Source organism: Ailuropoda melanoleuca, chromosome 2 (assembly GCF_002007445.2).
Source record: "Ailuropoda melanoleuca isolate Jingjing chromosome 2, ASM200744v2, whole genome shotgun sequence".
NCBI lineage: Eukaryota > Metazoa > Chordata > Mammalia > Carnivora > Ursidae > Ailuropoda > Ailuropoda melanoleuca.
This window is the reverse complement of record NC_048219.1, coordinates 198786627-198808202: the sequence shown is the minus strand read 5'-3', so window position 1 is coordinate 198808202 and position 21576 is coordinate 198786627. Positions and strand designations below refer to the sequence as shown.

General features: G+C 61.9%; 1 protein-coding gene and 1 long non-coding RNA gene across 2 annotated transcripts; one reads left to right on the top strand and one right to left on the bottom strand.

Annotated features, from left to right (window-relative positions):
- Positions 1-1873: 1873 nt before the first annotated feature.
- Positions 1874-11975, bottom strand: AGXT (alanine--glyoxylate and serine--pyruvate aminotransferase). The gene is made up of 11 exons (XM_002923140.4): positions 11619-11975; positions 11326-11518; positions 10027-10091; positions 9303-9403; positions 7954-8024; positions 6710-6794; positions 5665-5760; positions 4982-5051; positions 3544-3639; positions 2813-2941; positions 1874-2243 (listed from the first exon to the last, which is right to left on the bottom strand). Exons 1-11 carry the CDS (start codon positions 11847-11849, stop codon positions 2136-2138), a joined length of 1245 nt encoding a protein of 414 aa, XP_002923186.4. The 5' UTR covers positions 11850-11975; the 3' UTR covers positions 1874-2135.
- A 5639-nt stretch (positions 11976-17614) lies between these two features.
- Positions 17615-21122, top strand: LOC109490221. The gene is made up of 3 exons (XR_002143508.2): positions 17615-17737; positions 18502-19190; positions 21058-21122. It is a non-coding gene; the product is annotated as an uncharacterized LOC109490221 (long non-coding RNA).
- Positions 21123-21576: the final 454 nt, after the last annotated feature.

Sequence of the window (21576 nt, the reverse complement as noted above, 5' to 3'; positions counted from 1 at the left end):
ACACCCGGCAGTACCCGGAACCTATAAAATAATGACCATAAATTAACAATAAAAGATGAAAATCAGGGGCGCCCGGGTGGCACCGCGGTTAAGCATCTGCCTTCGGCTCAGGGCGTGATCCCCGGAGTTATGGGATCGAGCCCCACATCAGGCTCCTCTGCTATGAGCCTGCTTCTTCCTCTCCCACTCCCCCGCTTGTGTTCCCTCTCTCGCTGGCTGTCTCCATCTCTGTCGCATAAATAAATAAAAATATTTTTAAAAAGATGAAAATCAAATAATATGAGCAAAATACTTGAGCCGACAAGTCAGAAAAGAAGATCTACAGATGGCCAGTCCACACCCGAAAAGATGGTCCATGTCATGAGTCATCAGAGAAGTGCAAATTGAAACCGTATCAGATACGATTTCACCTCCGCTAGAAAAGAAGACAGCGCCACGTATCGGAGGGGACGTGGAGCAGCTGGGGCTCGCGGACGCGTCCGGTGAGGATGTCAAGTGTTATGAGCCCTTTGGAGTTTTGTGGCATCTTCCAGACCTAGAGCTGTACCTACCGTAGGACCCAGGACGCCCCGGAGCAGTGCGCTTGTGTGAGAACGGCCATCACAACCTTCTTCACAAGAGCCCCAGAGGTCCGTTAAAGCGGGTGATAAACAGATGGAACAGGAGACAGGTTCCCAGGACCAGCAAGGGAGACAAAGCCTGTCCCCGTGTCCTGCAGCAACGCGCATGACTGTCAGAGCTCCAAGCGAAAGCAGCAGACACAGGAGATGGTGTGATTCCGTCGCTATGACGCGCGAACACCTGTGGGGCTGGCCTGTGGGGAGCCAATCCGACGGGGCTGGTGGGGGGCGTTGGCAGGGGACCTGCCACTGGCTTCTCATCATTGTGTCTGCTCAGGGAAGAGCCAGCCCGGACACGGCTGCCATCNTCATCATTGTGTCTGCTCAGGGAAGAGCCAGCCCGGACACAGCTGCCATCAGGCGGGAGGCGGCCCATGGGACCCTGTCCGGCCTTCTCCGGAAGAGCGGCCCTCCGCCCCCTTGCACTTGCGATTTCTGACCCTTGGGCCTGCTCAGCCCCTGCACGCATCTCTCCTGGTGGCCGAGAGCACATGGGGTGCACTGCGTCCCTTCGGCTCAGGCCCTCCCCCAGTGCACACACCTGTGCCTGGCTGGCACCTGCATGAGTGACGGGGGCTGAGCCAGACCAACCCGGGCCTGCACAAAGACACGGGGCGCACTGGGCTGTGGGCGTCCACCTCAGCCTGAGGGAGGCCCTGCCCGGCCCCCTCCTGGGGCTCTCAGGATCGGGGAGGACCTGGAGTGTGTCTGTGGCTGTGATTGAGTTGATCCGACGCTGGCATGTTCCGAACCTTCTGGAAAGGAGGAGTGAGGGAGCCTGGCACAGGCAGAAACCCCAAGTGAGGGGGCAGTTAAGGGACAGAGGGTCAGGTCAGCCAAGCGAAGAAGGGGAGGGGTTGAGGCCTGGGGGCCACCCTTGGCTGTCCATCTGAGGCCCCCAGGCATTCAGCACCTGCGCTGGCCCGTGTACGTGTGCGGTGACCTTCAGCCATCCCGGCTCCAGTCCTGGCTGTGTGCCTGGGGCATGTTGGTGCCTTAGCACCCATCTCGAGTCAGCCCTGGACGTCGTGGGGGATGCCCTGGAGGCGTGTGTGCAGGTGTTCTTTACAGGTGTGAGATCTGGGGCCAAGGTGTACAGCGATGGGGCCCCCATACGCCTATTTTCCAGCCCCTGGGGGCCCCAGGCAAGGATCTGCCCCCAAGCAATCCCCCAACCAAGGTGCCACCAGGGGGCGGTGGCACCTCCCTGCCAGATGTTTCTGCAGCCCGCCCTACACACAATGAGGCCGGAGGACCAACGATTCTTTATTGAGCATTCCTGGCAGGCCAGGGACCCGTGGGGGCTGCAGCTCATTTGGGAGGTGCCATGGGTCCTGAGCCCACACGGTCCATTTCCAGGAGCTGCCACTCAAAGAGGAGAAGGACTTCCTGGGGCTGGGCAGCTGCCAGCCTTGCCCCTCCTGCATGCCTCCCCCCCAGCTCCCGACAGTCCGGCACAGTGTTTGCTCCTGGCCCCCGCCCGGCCCTCTGGGAGGGTGGCCACAGGCAGCCGGGTCAGAGCTTGTTACGGGGACAGTGCTGCAGGGCCTCCTGCAGGGCGTAGATCACCCTGTCCACGTTCTCCCGGGTGGCGTTGCAGCCCAGCAGGCCGATCCGAAGCACCTGCCGGCGGGGGGCGGGGGGTACCGTGCAGATGTCAGCCCAGCCCTGAACACTGTCTGGGCAGAGCAGTGGGCTCCTCCAGCGGAAGCCCCACCCCTGGCCACACAGGGAGCCCCCCACCCGGATAAGCCAGAGCCGGCCCTCTTTCCTGTGCACACACAGAGCTCAAGGAGGGAGGCCAGGGTGATGGTCAGCTAACGAGCACTCAGAATCGCCCGCTCAGCGGGCACAGCCAGACCCAGGCATGGTGCCTCCAGCCTGGTCTGCCCACTCGCAGGGCAGGAAGGACATTCTGGGTGGAATCAGAGGTGCCGCAGCCCACGCTGTCACCACGCTGGGGTGAAAGGGGGCAGGAACATTCCCTTTGCCCAGATCCCCCAGCACAAATCCCTGGGTTCAGAGCAGGATGTTAACATCTGGACGCCCCTGCTGTCCTAGGGACCTGATGACCGCTGACCTTGGCCAGGGCCTGACGCACACAGTGCTCTGCGTGGGGGTGAATGTAGCTTCTGTGGAAGGTGTGGCCAGTCCCTGGCCCCGGCCACGCCGAGCAGCAGCTGTCCCCTTACCTTCCCTACGGAGGGCCCAAGGCCGCCCGTGATCTCGATGTCAAAATGGTCCATGACGTAGTTGACGATGTCTCTCCAGTTGTAGCCAGCAGGCGCGGTCACTGTGGTGACAGTGGGCAGCCGGATCGCCTGCAGGACGAGCCTGACTCAGCCACCTTCACAATGGCGTGTGGCCAGCACTAGCTGATCCGGCCTGGCCAGCCCTGGTCTCAGGCTCCAGGGGGGCGGGCAGAGACGGGGGGAGGGTGGGCAGGGAGTGGGGGAGAAGGGGCCCAAGGACAGTGAGGTCACCACCTCCCCAGCAGCCCATGCGCACTGGGTGTGTCCGTGTGTCTGTTCCCTGGGGCAGGTCACACCCTCTCTGGGGCTAAGGAGCTTCTGTTTCACGCCAAACTTGGGCTGACTGGCTGGTTCAGGGGACCCTCCCACCCTCCACCCCTAGCTGGCCGGACTGCCAGGGCTCTGGAGGCCGATGGGCGTCTTCTGGCTCAGAGATCACCCATACGTACTTTAAGCAGGGAGGCTTTGGGGGAGAGCGGGGGCATCAAACTAAGTGTCCAAAGATCCAGAGGTCAGGGAGCTATGACCGTGACAATGACCGCCTGGGTGACCACAGGACCCTGTGCGCATTCAGAGGGGCCCGGGCAGAAGCTCTCCCCTCCCCCACATGCTCTCCCTCCCCTCTCCACCCCACCTCCCACCCTCCACCCTCTGCCCTCTGCCGTCCTTACTGGATCCTTCACGAACAGCTGTAGACCCAGCCCCCGCAGGCGCTCATGCAGGTACTCTGTGGCCTCCCGGTGCCGCCGCCAGCTGTTCTCCAGGCCCTGGCGGGCAGAGGGCACCCAGTGGGCGGGACGGGGGAGGGCAGGGTGGGATGCCTCGTTCGGGGGTGAGGCAGGGAGAAACTGGCTCTCACCCGAAGTTGGGGGGCAGCTTCAGACCATAGAGGGGCTCCTGGTTCCTCTCCTGGCCTGGACTCTGATCCCCATAGAGACCCCCTGAGTCCCCAGTTCGGGGCCCTGGCTCTGCCCTAGCAACCAGACCTGGAGCTGCCTCGGGGCAGCGGAAGTAGTCTGGGTCTGGGGGGGTAGGTGGGAGGCCCAGCCAGTGGATGGAGCCTGTGCCCCTGGAGAATGTGAGTTGGGAGCCCCTTGCTGTGAGTTCGGAAGTGGCCATGGGGAGGGAAGGGGCTCCTGAGCTACCTGCTGTCTCCTGTCCCAGCACGTGGGCCCTCACAATCCCTATTCCATGGGCCTCACCCTCTCTCAGCCACACACCCCCATAGCACATGGCCAGCCTGGGTGCTGGTGACACCTCAGCTCCCCCCGGCCCAGCCCTGGTGTGGCAGCTCTATGAGCAGACTCCGAAGGGCAAACGGAGCGGGCATAGCACCGCAGCCTGAGGGGAGGCCGGCCACAGCTCAGGTGCTTTTCCTGGCCTCTGGGCTGGTGGCTGGCAGCGGCCCCTGGGAGACATCGGGATGGGAAAGAGCTCTGTGCTGGGGCAGTGCCCCCTGTCCTGGGTCCTACAGAGCCAACACGCCCGGGGCCATGCCTGGCCCCCTGTGTCTGAGAGTGTGGTCACCGCACCGGACAAAGACGCCCCCTTGGTCACACCTGCCTGTCTCTGCTTGGCTCCTGCCCTACGCTGGGAGCTGGCACTGGCTGCAGGACAGCGCCAAGCCTGCTGGAGTCGGTCCCCTTGACACTCAGGACCACCAGCCAGTCCCTCAAACCCCCTCATGCTCAGCTGGGCCCTCGCGGAGCCCCTCACTAAGCAGCCCAGGGGTCAGACGGTGGTCCACACCTGCCCCATCACCACATTCGACCCCAGGATTCTGTTCTCCTCGGCCCTCTTGGCTCGCAGCCAGCCCTCCCGGCCCTCCCCCATGTGCTGGCTCGGCCACTGTCCCGCGAGGCTCCTCTCTCCGCTGCACCACACACTCAACGCTCCCTTGTCTGCAGGCCAGGCCCACCGGGCAAACCAGCCAGCAGTTAGAATCCCTCGCATCTGTTTCCTCGGAAGGGCTTGAAGGAGTCCGGAGAAGGGCCTCCCGGAGGCAGTGGGCCTCAGCACAGGGGCTCCTGGGAGCTGCTGACCTTGGGGTCCCGCCCCTGCCAAGACCCGGCTCCTGCTCCACGCTGCTCTTGGCCCCGTCCCCCTCACCTGTTCTGCAATGAGGGCCAGGCTTTCTCTCAGGCTGTACAGGCCGATGACAGGGGTGGTGTGATGGTATCTGGAAGACAGGAGGGGGCTTGGTCCAGCCTCACTGGGCAGGGGACAGGCTAGACTCTCTGACAACAGGTCTAGCCCACTTCCCGGGGGCAGCTGTCCAATTCTGTGCATGACGGACTCTGAGCTAGAGACAGCTGGGTCTGGGGAGAGACAGGACACTGGCCAGGTCGCCTAGGGTGGGCTCCCCCTCCACCTGGCCTCTCTTAGCCCTAATAGCCCCAAGAAGCCACTCTTCCTGCTGAGTGGGGCACAGCTCCTGGCGCCCCTCAGCCCCGCGTGCGTCCTGAGGGACCTTGGGTTTTAGCTAAAGCCACTTCACAAGGAGCCTCTGGCTCGGCGCCTCTTTTTGAGAGGTGGGTAAACTGAGACCCAGGAATGGGAAGATGTGGCCGGGCCAGGTCCAAAGTGCCCCGAGGTGCACAGGGGCTCTGAGAGGAGAGGGCCCGGTGGAAGGCGGGGGGGGGGGGCTTGCTGCCGGGAGCGTCACTAGCGTGACCCTGGTGAATCCCGGGGCTCCAGCTGGGGTGTGTGCTTAGCCCCTTGTGTGTACAACCAGTGAGAGGCTGGGGGTGGTGAGACGTCAGCAGACACGGCCCCGGCCCCATGGTCCTCACATCCTGGGTTGGTCGTCGCAGCCCCAGATGTTGGCCAGCCACTTCAAGTCCAGGTAGAAGGAGACGGGCTTCGTCTTCCGGCCGTAGATCTTATTTCTGGGAAGGAAGGGCCAGCCTGAGTGCCAGCCTGTCTGGCTGGGGCGCCTGGGGCAGTTCCATCAGGCTCTCCTGTTTTGCAGAGGGGAGCCAGAGGGTCAGGACCCCAGGACCCCTGTGATTGTGCTTGGGCCCAGAGAGGTTGTGGGCCTCCCCAGCCCCTGCCTCTTCCTGGGCCGGGCTCAGGGGGGACCTCGGCTCGTCTGCTCTCAGGCCCCAGGACATGCAGCCGGCATTGAACCTCTACAACCATCTATTGTCCAGATGGGTGTGAAGAGACAGGCCTCTACCTGAGCCCCGAGCTCCGTACTCAGAGCTAGCCGCCTCCTCAGCCCTCCCACAGGCAGCTCAGACCTTCCACACCCACGTGCACCCCGACCGCATCCGAGACTGTCTCTGCGCTGGTAAACGGCCGAGTGCCGCCGGTGGTATCATCTGCTGGGGCCGATCCCCCATCCCAGCCTGGCCTGGCTCTGGGTCTGGACACTGTCGGGATGTGGGGGACACTGGGGCTGCTGGACAAAGCTGGTCCATGCCCACCCCATGAAGCAGTTTATGCATCAGCTCCTAGATGCTGAGCCGGGGGTGGGAGCGTGGGGGACAGCCATGGAACCCCTAGTCCTTGGCTTGAAGCTGGTGAACTTCCAGAATGCCAGGCCCTGCATCCTCACACACAAGCCCAGCCTCCATGAGGAGACTCTTCTGGGGGGCCGCTAGCCTCATACACATGGCCCTCACTGTGCCCCGGCTACCCCTGCCCTGTGACCTCAGAGCTTCAGTACCCTGTCCAGGGCGGGCACCTGTCCAGGGTGGGTGGTGAGCAGTCCAGGGGTGTGTCCGAGCATGGACCAAGGAGCCCCTCCCTCCCTTGCTCTGACCTTCCCCTCGTCAGGGGCCATCGTCCTCACTGCCCATCCAGCCCCAGGCCGGAAGCCCTGGGGTCACTCACTTGGCCTTGTCACTGAAGGAGATGAGTGAAGTCCCTGGAGGTGAGTTCAGGACTTTCTGGGAGCCCGAGTACAAGACGTCAATGCCTGTGGAGAGGAGGGGCGCATGCTCCTGGGGGGGCCGAGCTCCACCCAGGGCGGGATCGTGGCAGGTGCCGTCTGAAGCAAGGTGGACGGTCTTGTCAGACTCAGTCCTTGACCTCTGCGACCTGACGCTGTGTCCGGGGAGATTGGGTTCAATTGCAGGCCACCTGCTTGTGGTCGGTTGGGTGTGAAGAAGCCCACGCAGGTGGCGTCGGGGTGAGTGGGCGTGTGGGGTGGCAGCGGGTACAGGGAGAAACGGAGGTTTTCTTGCCACATCTTGAAGTGAGAGCCCACAGACTTCCGCGGAAACCGGGGTTTTATGCCACAGGCCACAGCGATGCGCAGCTGTAAACGCGGGGGCCGCACCCGCTTGCGGCAGGGACCGTCACCTACCAAGGTGCACCAAAGGCTTACGCGGACAAGAATGCTCTCTACGGTTTATTCCTGAAAGCGCAAACCTGGGAAGAGCCCAAGCGTCCGCCCCCAGGGGAGGCGTGAGCTGTGGTATGTGCAGTGATCAGAGGACACCGACGGAGACGGACAGCGTGGCTGAAGCTGGCCGCCCCACACTTCGTCTCCAGGGCCCCTCCCCGGGCCCCTCCTTTCAACACAGTTGTCTGAGGGTCAGCCCAGAAATCTCCCCCTTGACTGCACGCAGCTCCCTGATGGGAGGGTTCTGGGAGACGCGCGCCCAGCCAAGCTGGGTGGGAGGCTGTGGGTGGGCACCACCCGTGAGGGTTCGGACTTTCCTCTGTGAGGAAATGCTGGGCCTGGAAGGCTTCTCGGGGCTGGCCTGCAAGGTGACTCTGCAAACAGTGCTCACTGCCTGTGACAGACTGAGGGGTGCCGGCCAACGGGGAGGCTGAAGCCCAGCCTGACAGAAGGGGCCCTGGCACTTCTCCCACCCACGCCCAAGGGGCTCTGAGCGCCTCTCCAGAGGGAGGAGCTTCTCCCTCCCACTTGCTCCCACATCAGGGACTGACAACCCCATGGAAACACAGGGGGGTCAATTAGTTCGAGGATCCTGTCCTGCCTTGGGAGGGGGCGAAGTTCCTCTGGGGCCCTAATCCAATGTGTGGGCTGGTGGTGAGCTTGCAGGCACTGCCAGCTGGAAGCTTCCCTCCGAGGCCCCCAGCAGCGGGGCGACGGGGGCGTGCCTTACCCTGCTGGTCCATGTAGATGGGGGTTCCGCCCAGGGACGCCACCGAGTCCACCAGGAGCAGGCACTTGTACCTGGGGGTGCAGGGCAGTTGAGTGAAGCATGGGAGGTTTTGGACTCTCTGGGATCTCGGGAGGGGCCTCAAGAACCTCCAGAAGGCCATCAGGGAGGCTTGGGAGCCCTCTGCCTCCCCCAGGGTACATCCTGGACTCCCAGACCCCTGGGACCAGCTCTGTGTGGGAACTAGGGTGAGCAGAGGGGCACAGCAGGTGTCCATGCAGGGACCTCAGGGAGTGTGGCGGACCCGGCTGGCCTGCACACAGGGTCCCCCCGCCACAGGTGTGCGTGAGGGCCCTCCCCGCTGGTCTGTGGTCCTGGGGTCCGTCTGGGGCTCTGAGCGGGGCCCAGGGACCAGAGCACAGGAGGCTGGGCCTTCCTTCTGCCGGCAGCGTGCTGGCAGCACACCCAGAGCCCGGGGAGGACAGAGTCCAGAAACAGTCTGAGCTGAAAGCTTTGACTCTCCTCCACCTCCATGATTTCTTAGAAATTAGGTTAGGGGGAAAAAATGGCACAGGGCCACCGGGCTGGCTCAGTTGGTAGAGCGTGTGACTCTTGATCTCAGAGTTGTGAGTTTGAGCCCCACGTAGGTCATAGAGATTACTTAAATAAATTTTTTTAAAGGCATAAAGCCTATCCCATGCTGGGCACAGAGGGGGCAAGCGGATGCCCTGAGGGTCATAGTCCAGGCTTGGTTTACTAGACAAGACCCCAGGGGATGCGGTGTCCTGGCTGGTGTGGTGCCAGGCAGCCCCCCTGTCCCCCAGGGTGGATGGCAGCCCAGCTGGGGGGATCCTGCCTGGCTGGGGAGAGCTTCTCTCCTTCCATCCTGTGGTCAACCCTCCAGAGCAGGACTGCTGGTCACAGGAGGGAAGCCCACCTGACTGCACCCAAGGCCCTGCCCATCCCAAGCAGGGGTGGGGATGCTGGAGGAGGATAGTGGAGGTACGAGGCCGCTCTGGGGCTCCTGGATCTCAGCACAAGGTGGTGGCAGGCCCCAGCAGCTCCTGGGACCCGGATGGCAGGGTCAGCATCAAGCCCTTCCCAGCCATGGGGACTGGAGGACAGAGGGCACACCTGCTCCAAGCAGCTGACCCTGCTCCCAGGTGGGCAGAGGACCCCAGACATGCCTCATACTGTGTGACAGAGGCTGGGGGAGGGTAGAAGGTCAGGATGGGAGCTGGGTCTTGCCTGTTGCCTCCCAGACTGGAGGGACCCGCCAGCAGCCCCCAGGCCCAGCCAGACTGAGATGTGCTTGGCTCCACCCCCAGCGCTGCCGCCTCGGACAGGCTCACCTGTGGCAGAGTGCCCCATAACCGTCGAGGGGTTGCAGCACGCCGCTGGATGACTCCCCCTGGGTCAGGAACAGCAGCACTGGCTTGTGCTGGGCCAGGCCCTGGGTGGGACAGATGTGACAGCCGTGGGTCGAGCGAGTAGGCTCTGACTGCCTCTGGGCCCAGAAAGACTTATCCTGGAGAGGACAGGGCAGGATCTGCCCCCCCAAACCCTCCTTTCCTCCCGGTCGATGTTAGAGATCTGGGCAGCGGAAACGAGCCTCATCCCTCGTCTGTGCGTGTGCCGAGCCAGCATCTGGGCTCTGGGAGGTGGGCTTGTCCAGTCAGAGAAGGACTTTCTTCCAGACACTGAGGAGGAATGGCACCAGCCTCCCACCTTGTCCTGTTGGGGCCACGGTGCGGTCGGCGGAGTCCCCAGGGTCTTGGCTGGTTGGGATGGACCCTTCCTGACAGGGCATCCTGAGTATCAGGGCATGTCCTGCTCCCCACATCCTGCCTTCAGCCCCTCTTGCTCAGCCCACAGGACTGGGCTCCTGACTCAGTTTCCCTGCCGGCCAGAACCCTCCCTATCAGGCTTTCCACCGGCTCCCAGGTATGGAATCCCCTCCCGTGCCTGGTCACCTGGTGCCGGAAGAGCTGAGGGTCAGCCGCCAGCCCCGGTCTCCCAGCCCGGAGCCCCCTCGGCTGGCCGCCCCCCTCCCAGGGCCGATGAACCCTACCCTACCTCTTCCACGTCCTGCAGCGTGTAGTGGCCTCCGGGGTCCTTGATCATGGGGTGCACTCGGGCTCCTGGGGGCAGGGGCAGAGTGAGCGGGGAGCGCCCTCCACCCCAACGTCGGAGACGGGTTCTGTGCTGAGCAGGCAGACCCTGTGAGGGCAGGTGCCCGCCCACCCCAGCCGGAAGAAGCCGGAGGGAAGAGGAAGATGGGGTGTGCTCCGTGAGGCTGCTCTCTGTGAGCTGAGGTTTCTGGGGTGCTTGGGATGAGAGCGCTCAGCTGCACTGGCCCTTCCCGGGGCGAGCCTCCCTGAGCCCAGCCAGGCTCCTCACCCAGGAAGTGAGCAGGCATTTGCGCAAGGCCGAGTGGACCCGTGCCTTCCTAGCAACATGCCGTGACTGAGCGGAGGAGGAATGGGTGAGTGGGGGCCCCAGGAAGGCAGGCCCCTGCTCCCTCTCTTGGACCCCTGCACCCATCCCCAGCAGCCCCCTGCAGAGCCGACTCCCAGAGCCATATGTAGGAGGGAGGCGGCCCCAGGACCATCCAAGCCCCAAGGGGGACCCCAAGGCCAGGGTGAGGGCTGGGGGCAGAGCCTCTGGAGTCCCCAGCCTCTGCCCTGATGCCATCTCCCTCGGAAAACTGGTGTGTGGACTCAAGGGGACCAGGTGAGAGTTGGGGACCCCCTTGGGCCACTGGGGGTTGTCCATTAACCAGGACTGAGTGCGGCCATGTGTGGAGCTGAACATGCAGGAGCTGCGAGATGTTTCCAAATGCCGAGATCAATCATTAAACCCACTGCACGCTCCTGCTTTTGGTTCTTGTCTCTCCGCAGGAAAGTTTACTCTGACAGTGAGAACCTTGTCTGTACCTCTGTATCCTGCAGCTCCAGAAAGAGGGCTGCTTCTGAGATCCTGGGAGGGCGTCTCAGCCTCTGAAACCCTGTCCTGTCACAGGGCAGGGGTGATGCCGGGGGGCCCCAGGAGAGCTGCGGGGGCTCTGGGGTTTGTGCTGAAATCGGCAGGCTCCCCGCAGTGCTGTCTCCCCACGTGCTCCAGAAACCCCTGTCCTCGAGCTCCAGGAGCCGGGGAGGTGGGGTTCTCTCAAGCACCCCGATGTCTGCTTGGAGAAGGCAGCCGCTGGCCCGGTGGGGAGGTGGAGGCGCCAAAGGGGGTGGGGAGCCTGGGGAGGGGCTGCGAGGGTGACCTGGGTGTGCGGGTGGGTCTGCTGACTTCACCCGGGCGGGAGCAGGAAGCTGTGGGGAAGGGTGAAGCGAGCGCCCCCACCCCACCCTCTGCCCTGTGTCTTACCGATGCGCTCCCCGATGTCCGCGGCCCGCTGCCCCCAGACGCCGTTGACCCCGACCAGGAAGGAGTCCCCTGGCTCCAGGATGTTGAAGACGGCGGCCTCCAGGGCGCAGTGCCCCGAGCCACTGATGGCCAGCGTGAGGGGGTTCTCGGTCTGGAACACGTACTGGATGCCTTGCTTGATCTCATCCATTATCTGGGGGCCGTGGGCACGCAGGTCAGGCCCTGCTCCCCCTGCCCTCTCCCAGCTGAGGAGGAGACTCAGGGGACCCACTGCTGCCACCTGGACGGCCTACCTGGAACATCTCCTTGTGCATGTGTCCAATCATCTGCAGCCCGCCAGCCGCCAGGATGCGCGGAGCCAGGTTCGAAGGGCCGGGCCCCAGCAGAAGCCGGTTAGGGATGGACAGGGGCTTGAGCAGGGCCTTTGGGGGGGCCACCAGCAGCTGGTGGGAGGCCATGGCCCGCACCCCACCTACCACCTGGGGCCCCAGGACCACACTAGCCCTGGCCAGCGCTTGGAACATTTCCCAGGGGGCCTTGTGCTGGCGTCCAGAGGCAAGGCCGGTCGATGGGCTCCTGCTAGACCCTTGGCCTTTTGTTGTTTGCCGTTGTGACCTGACCCTTTACTGACGCTTCTCCTGCATGTCCGGGCCTAACAGCCAGGGTGTTGAACCCTTGCTGGGGGGAGGAGCCTCCAGAGTCCAGTCAATGAAAAACAGAGCTTGGCACATTGTCCTCTGCCCTCCCACCCTTCCCGACTCCTCTCAGCTGTCAAGTGCCCAGCCCCAGTCAAATGGGTCCTGCCAGGCTCAGGGGGCCCCAAAGTTTTTCTTAAAAGACGAGAGAGCAACTATTTCTGGCCCAGCAGGCTTTGTAGGCTGTCACAGCTCTTCAGTCCTGCTGTGGTAGTGCAAGAGTGGCTTCAAGTGGCTACAATGTGCGCCAATAAAACTTTATTTATAAAAACAAATGGTAGGCCAGATTTGGCCCAGGTGTCATAGTTTGCTGAGCTAAGCGAAAGGCTCAGTTTAGAAAATATATATGGCCCATGCGATAGACAGGCATGAGCACACACACACGCACGCACTGAGACATGTTCCTTCCTGATCCTTTTAGAAATAAGTATTCCCTGTGCGTCTCTGTTCCCAAGGGCCCTGAGGTTTGGCGTTCACTCCCGTAACCAAGGGCACGTTTGCCTGCGGATCCTTCTCTGCTTGCTAAGTCGACAGGTGGGTAGGACAAATGCAGGTCACAAGGCAGGAAAAGGGGCCAGACCCCGCTAGGCAGACACCTGTGCAGCGACCTGGGAAGGTGGGAAAGCCCGTGTTACCGGCAACCAGGGGAAGGAGGCCCCCCGCCCCGGCTGTTTCCTGAGCTGCACTGACGCTGCTTACAGTTCTCATGGGGCCTGCTTGGAACACGGGTGGGACCTCCTGCTCTGTGTTTCGGGCTCCGACGCCATGGGCCTCAGTAACCTGGCGAGCAGCAGGACTTCCTGCAGGACCAAGGAGGCAGTGCCCTCCCCAGGGGCCTGGCCCATGACTGTCCCCCATGACAGCTCGATCCCCAGCTCAGCAAAATCCCTTCACTCAGCGCCTGTTGCTGGGTCTGGGTTTGTCTGGCATCCCAGGGGTGCAGGGACCTGAAGAGCCTTAGCTGAGCCGGACGGTCATGGTCGGGGCCCCTGGGAACCTCCACAGCCTTGCAGAAGTGGCTGTGCTCTATCTGATGGCCGAAGAAACAGGAAGAGGGGACAGGCCCCACATGCTGCGCAGACAGCAGCCCAGCGCGGCCCCATGCCCCAGGCCCAGCCCCAGGGCAGATGAGGTCCTAGCTGGCCTAGGGCATGCTCACCATGACCTTAGTCTGGACTGCCCAGCGTAAGAAGGCTCAGTGGGAGCTCCCTCCTTCCCCCTCCCCTCCCATTCCTCCTCTCCCTCTCCCTTCCTTCCTCCCTCCCCTCCCCTCCTTCCCTTCCTCCAGAGCACTGCTCAGGACCAGGACCAGGCTGGCTCCAACTGATGCAGTGTCAGCAAGAAGAGAAACAGAAGCCTAACAGGCGGGGAGGAGGGTGGGCCAGAGGAGTCCTGGGAGCTGAGAGCCTAGAAGAGGGGGAGAACCCCAGGGGCTGCCAGGGGAAGGTCAAGGGGCAGTGGGAGGCCCTGGAGCTGGGCCTGGAGAATGGAGAAGCGTGCCCATCCCAGGGCCGGACCGCAGTGAAGACCCAGAGGAAACTGCAGGGGCTGAGGAACAAAGTGGGGGCGGTCTCCACAGCTAGAGGCCCCTGGGAGGAAGGCCTATGGAGGGACCCCCCCCAAGGGAGCTGGCAGTCTCAGGTCCTGCCCCACAATGGCCTGTGGGGCCTAGCGCCTGCCTGGGGACGTCTGTGTGGCACTGGGCCTCTGGAGTCGCAGTGCGGAGTCAGCCCGGCCCCACCCTGGTGAACCCTCCTCTGCCCCGAGCTGATCACCATGGGCACTTCCTGCCTGCTAGGAACGAGGACCCACCCTCCCCGAGGGCCAGCCCCCCTCGGCTCAGCAGCTGCCCTCGCTCCTTGTCTAGAGCCCCATGGACCCTGGGCTCCTTCCTTCAGTGAGGACACCCCTTCCTCCGGGCCCACCCTTCCTCCCAGCTGGGGGCTGCCCCACCTCCCCCACAGGGCACACGCCCCCTTCACTCCAGGCTAACAAGTGCATCTATGCCTTTGCATGTGCTGTTCCCTGTGCCTGGAATGCTTGTCCCTTTCTTTGTTCAGCCCAGCTTGCTCTTCCTTCTGGGCTGTGCCAAGCCTCCTGTCCAGGGAGTCATCTCAAATGCGTGAAGCCCCTGGATGCCTTCCCATCGTGCCACCTGCCACATGGCTCATGCTGTTTACGGCCTGCCCCACGCTGGGCAGGACCCCAGTTGGTGCAGCACTGCGTGTACAGCATAGCATTGGGAGGGCGGGAGAAGCCTGGGCCCAGGCTGGCCAACCGGTCCCGGCAGGTGTGTGGGTGTGTGCAACCCAGGGAAGCTGGGGAGGGGTGTGCACCTTGTTCCCAACCAGGAGGATGCCCTGTGTTCGCGTAACAGGGAGGGGGCTGTTGCAATCCTGAGAGGCGTTTCCACATGCCAAGAGCCGATTGGGAGGCAAGGAAGCCTGCGGGGACAGCCAACACCAGGGTTGGCAACTGACCTCTGTCTCTAGAGTCCTGGGAGATAAAGGCCCTGGGCAGGTGGGCCAGGCGGTTTCAGCCTTGACGCCAAGGCCAGAGGCAGCACCCACCCCAGGAGAGCGTCCTGTGCTCAGTACAGATCAGCCAGGGCTCTGGGTGGGGCATGAAGTCCCCCCCTTTCTCCTGGGCGGGCTTCCGGGGCCAGCTCCCCTTGGACCCGAGGGGGTCTTATTTCTCCATTCAGCTGTGGGCCCCTCGGCTGCTGCCCGCCACAGCATGATACAGTCTGTTTTTTAAATTTAACTCCTGGTTTCCCACAACTGATGTGAAAAGGGCAAATGACTGCTTTTGCCTATCGGCCTACCCCCTGCTGTGCCCCAGAGCGTGTCAGGAAGGCAGGGCGTGGGCCATCTGTTCCCCTTGGTGTCCTAGCAGACGATGAGCTCGTCTGCGGGTAACACAGGCCCGCTCGCCCCCCTGCCTACTGCCTGCTCCTGCTGGGTATCGGAGGATGCCCTGTTTTAAATCTACAGCTGGAGCCAGCCTGCCTGCCATCCCCGGCTGGGAAAGGCCATTGGAGGCCTCTGCGCTCCCCTTTCCACAGACAGCCCGCTGCGTCCCAGATGGGGAGGGATAGGCCCGGAACCCTCGATCTCAGTCTGAGTGGGCCCGCCTGGTGTGGCATGCAGCTTCAGCTCAGGGGTGTCCAGGTCACGAGCAAGTGGCAGGAGCGGGTCTCTGCCGTGTGAGTGTCATGCAGAACGTGTCCCACTGGGAGGTCCCAGAAAAGACACGGCGTCCTGGGTAATTGCTTAGTTGCTAGGGCAGATGTTCCTGACACCATCTACTGACGATGCCCCTGCTGCCCTGCTGAGCTGCCCCTGGAGGTGTGGGGCGCCCTGGGGTGCAGGACACAAGGGCCCGAGTGTGAAACGCCTGGTCCCGCAGGGAAGGGCGGGGAGCCTGGCCCTGGGGACTCAGCAGCTCGAAGCGCGTCCCAGGGCAGCTGTCGCACTGCTCGGGTGCTGGCCGGGGTGCAGCCCCGTGTGCCAGGCACCGAGCGGGCAGCAGGGACTCTGGCCTGGCCGTGCGGTCTGACCAGTGGCTGCTCGGTCACGATGGCGTGTGTGCCGGGGGAGACTGGGCGGCTCCACCGACTGTGACCACACGTCCCTGGGGCGCCCGAGGTGCCTGCCCTGAGCATCGCAGGGCCTCATGGGGGCTCTGGCCTCTCCCATCTGGGGCTCCCCGGGGTGCTGTTTTGTTCATGATGTGTCAGTTGTGGCAAAGCAGAGCGGATGTGGGCTGGCGTCTGTCCCAGCCCGGAGCCCCGGGCCTGCCTGTGAAGTGGGGGCTGCGGCCAGGCTGCATCCAAGCCCCCCCTCCCGGGGCCCCCGCGGCCTGTGCTCCTCCCTGCAGGGCAGTTGCACGACCAGCTTGGCTGGATTTACCAACAAGAGATACATTTGAATAGTTTCATAATTTCATGCTTGAGAGGTATTTTTCACTGACATTGGGGCTTAAATACTGCTTTGGACAGGGCAGCAGCCCAGGCCAGGATCACCTAGGTGCCCCACCCTCGCACACCCCAAAACCTGGCGAAGCAGCTTTTTGCATTCCCCGCAGAGAAATCACGAGAGCTGGCACAGGCTGGCTTCCACGCACACGGAGCAAGCAGGCCCAGGGGTCCCTGTGAGCCTGGATTGGATGGGTCCATCACAAACCTTAACTACAACTTAAAATTCAGCGCGAGGATTGCCAAAACCTGGGACACAAGATTTTCTGGAAAAGTTTGATGGAACTCCAGTTGCCTAGATGCACATTCCTGCCCTCCCCCCCAGGTCCCGCAGTGCCAACGTGAGCCCGCTCTGACGGTCCTCCCGCAAGCTGCAGGTTGCACCTTAAATGTGTGGTAGGGTGAGGGGTGCCACCCTCGGGGGTCCCTGGGGCTGGAGACTCCTCCTGAGAGATGGGGGCCTGGCTCCTCGTCCCCTCTTCTTGGAGGGTTCGTCCAGCTGGTCCTCACGGAGGTGGCAAACTCAGGTCCCCAGGGAGGGGACACTTGCCCAGAGCCCAAAGCAGGATGGGCCGGACCAGCTGCACACACCCACACATCACATCAGGGAACTCCTAAGGCCTGGGAGCTCCTCGGGGGTCTTGCGGCCACCACCTGCTGGCACGTGGGCAGGGCCGCTGAGCACACACGGCCCTCGCGGTCCCCCTCTTCCTTCAGGACCCTCTGCTCCGTTCTGGCCCCACTGCCTGGCAGCCGGCCCCGTGGAGGGCCGTCTCTTCCATGGCCTCTCCTGGCTCTTGCCATTCCCACACCCCTAAGTGTTTGACACTTCAGCTCAGCAAACACGCAGAAGGGGAAGTGGTCCCTGGCCGTGTCTCTCGGTGTCTCGGCCCGGCTGGCTGAGGCTGAGGCGCCCCCGCCCCTAGGCTGCCTCACAGGCCGGTGCTTACGGGAAGAGGCTCGGACGGGCCCCTCGCAGCTGCAAGGACTGGCCCCCGGCCCCCAAACTCTCGTCCTGTTCCCATGGCCCTTTCACGTCTGACCCTCAGAGCTTCGTAAACATCCACTCCCCTAAACTCGGTCATTTTCTAGAGGGAGGCTGGGTGTGGACGCCATTGGAGGAGCTGAATGGACAGATTCTTCTCCGGCCCTGGCCCTGATCCAGGCTCGGTTGCCCTCGGACGGGGCTCAGTCTGTGTGGGCGCCTGCCCGCCTCTGCATCTCCGCAAACGATTGCCCTGCACCCCTTATCCTGATGTTATCGAAAACCCTGTGGGCTGTGCTGTTCTGGGGGATTCGCCCCAGGACGACGAATCCCGTGGCTTCCCGAGACACACTTTTACAGCTGAGTTTAAGGTGAAGGAAGTTATGCACTCACTGTGAATAATTTTGAAAAAGAACAAAATAAATTTAAAACAAATTAAATGCCTAGAAACCCTCTGTTCACACTAGGCCACTTTCATAATGGGAGGGGGTCACTTTCTCGTGCTCATTTTGCCAGATGTTTGCCTAGGTCACGGTGATCACTAGGCGTAGACTGGTATTTGATTGGGGTCAGTGCCAGAGCATTCTTGGGTCCCTGACAGAAGGACAGAACAGACCAGAGCCACACGCCATCACTCACTCCTCTGAGTGCTCCTGGACACTCAGTTTGTCTCCCGTTCCAATATACTATTTTAAGATTTTATTTTTTTAAAGTCATCTCCACATCCGATGTGGAGCTCGAACCCACAACCCCAAGGTAAGAGTCGCATGCTCTACCCACTGAGCCAGTCGGGTGTTCCTCAATTTTTTTTTTTTTAATGAGCAGCAGCAGAAACGATTTCTTGAGCCATTTGATCTTACAGATGCACAAACCGCTGCCCCTGTTCGTCAGCACGGCCTGTGAGCAGGTGGGCTGGGTTTAGCCGCAGCTGATATCAAACATTTTCCACGGTGTTTCTAGAGCAGATTTCTTTTCATCGGCTCTGCCTGACATCCAGGGAGCTGTTTGTCACCTGCTGTGCAGAAGAGGGTCAACAACAGGCCCCACTGCCCTCCTGGGTGGCCCTGGGCGGGAGGGCCCGGGAGACTCCCAGCACCCTCATGGATGCGAGGACCTCGCTGCCCCCACAACCTGGGGCAGCGTCGTTCATTCTGAGCACCCGCTTCCTCCTGGGCACCCCAAATCGACAGCAGATGGGGTGCCCCGTGCCCAGCCCCTGTTAAAAGCCCTGGGTGCTGCGTCTCTCGCGGGCTCCCCTGAAGACAGAACCTCACACGTCGTCATGCCTGGGGGTGGCCTGTGTGACTCCAGGACGAGGCGCCCTGGAAGCTCACCCCTGGTCCCCCGACTTCTCCCTTCCTTGTGTTGCACCATTTCTCTGTTGTGAGTCCCAGCTGGGAGCACTGCCTCTGCTGAGTCTGGGGGGGACCCTAGTGAGTCACCGAGCTGGGTGGTCCTGGGGACCCTGACAAGTGTGCGTGATTGGCTTTTTAAAACTGAGGAAGTTGAATGTTTTCCAGCACCGACAGGTGGGTGATCAAACCACATTCCAGTCCTCCCTGCGACCAACTTCTGCCTTATTTGTTTCCCGTTCTTGGAGAGGTTCTGACATTTTGCTTCCTGAATTCATGCTTCTGTTTAAGTGCCTTCTCCGTGTCAACCGTATTAGAATAAATGGTTATGAGCAAGACGGTGGGAGGACGCTCCAGCACACGGCCAGGAAGGGACCCACGTAGCTGGAAGCCGTGGCCTCGGGGAAGTACATTCAAGCAGGGAGCAGGCAGGCCAGGAGGCTTCCTGGCAGACACACGTCTGAGCCAAGATCTGACAGGGAGAGAGGTTAACCAGGCCAAGAAGGTGGGCTGCAGCGTGGGTCAAGCCCACGGAGCAGGGCACAAGCAGGAGCAGAGGAAGACCCATCTGGGGTTTATCCCGAGAGCCCCGCGGAATCACGGACTTCACCTCCAGCAACCGCAGACACCAGCAAGGACAGCGCTTCGAGAGCCGGGAAGGGGAGGGGGCTCTCCCTGGGTGACCGCCTGTACTGGAGGGCAGAGGGTCTCAGACCGGAGCATCAGAATGCCCAGACGTGCTGGCTCAGGACTGGGGCGGGCCTGAGAACCTTCATTTCTGGCAAGCGCGAATCGGCAGGGAGCCTGAGGACGCCAGGCTTCTCAGAGGACCCCCAGCACGGGAAGGTTCAGAGCGGGTATGTCTGGGGTCGGAGGTCACCCAACTCTAAAAGCCTGTGCTTGGACCCCCACCTTGCCCAGGGAGCGGCGGCCTGGGGACTGGACAGAGCAGGTGAGACCACCAGGCGCTGGCCCCGCGGGGAAACAGTGACACCCAGTGGCCAGATGGAGGCCCCACGGGGAGCTGCGCGCTCTCCCTCGGAGCAAAGCTGTCCCGCTCTTCTGATGGAGAAAGCCGCACCAGCTGCTTGCTGCGGGTGGGGCAGGGGCGAGGACGGGGGGGCTCTGCGGGCAAGGCTGCTCGCGCGGACAGGAGGTCCCAGGAACCAGGAGGTAGCTGGACTTTCACTGTGCCACCCGAGGAATTTGGAGCCTGGCTGTGCTCTGGGGGTGAGCGGGGAGATGTCGACCCCCTGTGGCCCGAGTCTGTGGGGCCCCGTGGAGGCAGTGAGAGCAATGCAGGGAAGGTCAGGGTGGTCTTGTCTTCACACTTCCTTCAGCCGAGCCACCATGGAAACTCCAGACGCGGGGGCAGAGCACCGCTGGCCTCAACAGCCATCCCCACCCGCCCCATTGCTTTGGGCCGGTCCCTGCCCCCCACTTTGTCTAATTTTGCTGGACAGTTTTTTTTTTTTTTAAGATTTTACTTACTTATTTTTGTGAGAAAGAGAGAGAGAGAGACAGTGCATAAGCAGCAGGAAGGGGCAGAGGGAGAGGGAGGAGCAGAGTCCCCGCTGAGCAGGGAGCCTGATGCGGGACTCGATCCCATGACCCCAGGATCATGACCTGAGCCAAAGGCAGATGCTAACCCACTGAGCCACCCAGGCACCCTTGCAGTCTGCTGTGTTTTAAAGAAATTTGCACTTTGCTGTGACATGAGCTGTTTCCTCCCTGTGTGTCTTTGACTTGACAGCAGTTTCTTGTCTTTTTTTTTTTCTAACATTGTGGGGTTTTTTTTAAGATTTTATTTATTTATTTGACACAGAGAGAGAGAGAGAGAGCACAAACAGGGGGAGGGGCAGAGGGAGAAGCAGACTGCCTGCTGAGCGGGGAGCCCGATGTGGGACTGGGACTCGATCCCAGGACCCTGCAATCATGACCTGAGCCAAACGAAGGCAGACGCTTCATCGACAGAGCCCCCCAGGCACCCCTTGCTGGAGAGTTTTAAAGTAAATCCTATATATCGTGACTTCACCCCGACCTGCCCGCATGCCCCTGAACAAGCAGACACTTGCTCACGGGGCCCAATGCCGTTGTCATCCTTAACGAAACCGAAACACATCCCTCAGTCGCATCTGGCAGCCTGTCCAGAGACAGATTGGCCCAAGTTGTCTAAAAAATGTCTCTTCCAAGCTGGCTTGTTTGAGCTGGGGTTCAGATGAGGCCCCTGTGCCGTTGCGAGAGCACACCCACCCTCTCGTGTGTGTGTGTGTGTACGAACCCACGTGTGTGCCTGTATGTCTGTATGTACACGCATAGGTATCCCATCCTCTTGTTTTTTCCACACCACTGACGTCTTAATGAATCCAGGTCTCGGGGCACCTGGGTGGCTCAGTCGGTGAAGCGTCTGCCTTCGGCTCGGGTCATGATCCCAGGGTCCTGGGATGGAGCCCCATGTCAGGCTCCCTGCTCAGCACAGAGTCTGCTTCTCCCTCTTACCCTCCCCCTGCTTGAGCTCTCTCTCTCTCTCAGTCAAATAAACAAATAAATTCTTTAGAAGGAAGAAAGAACCCAGGTCTTGGCCTGTGAATATTCTTCCTTCGGGGCTCAGGGTTGCCCACCGTGGGTTTCCACACACGTGTCCCTCTGAGCTCCTGGGCCCTGAAGCCCCCGTGTACATCGGCCAGCTTCATTCCATCCTGGTTCTGTCTTTGTCTTTTATAGATTTCGCCCCAGAATCGGGACAAGGCGGGGCCGGGTGCTTCCTGACACATGGCACTGGATGCCCAGGTCAGGTGATACTGCCTCAGTGATGTTGAGGGGAGGGGTTGTGGGGACAACGGTGTCCTACAACAGACCATCTTGAGGCCAAGAGGGGACACCTGGGACAGGTGAGGGGAAGGGCTGCTGATCCCATTTGAATCGACGCACGAGATCCATAAAGGGTCCCAGGGTCTTTTGGCACAAAGGAGGGAACTGAGCCCACTGTGGGGAGGCAGTTACCCAGAGGCCCTGGAGTAAGGGACAGCTCAAGGACGGAGGCCAGCTCTCTGCGGCCCCTGGCCACCTGGCCAGCCTCTGCTCCCCGAGTCTCTCTGTCCTGCAACGGCAGGCACAGACTTCCTGTTCCAGGAGCCTCTGGGCAGAGGGCAGGGGGCCGAGGGCGCAGGGCAGGAGGGTCACTTCTCCCAGGGTCTGAGGCTTGGGGTCCAAGGCCAGGTGTGGTTTCCTGGTGGGAAAGGT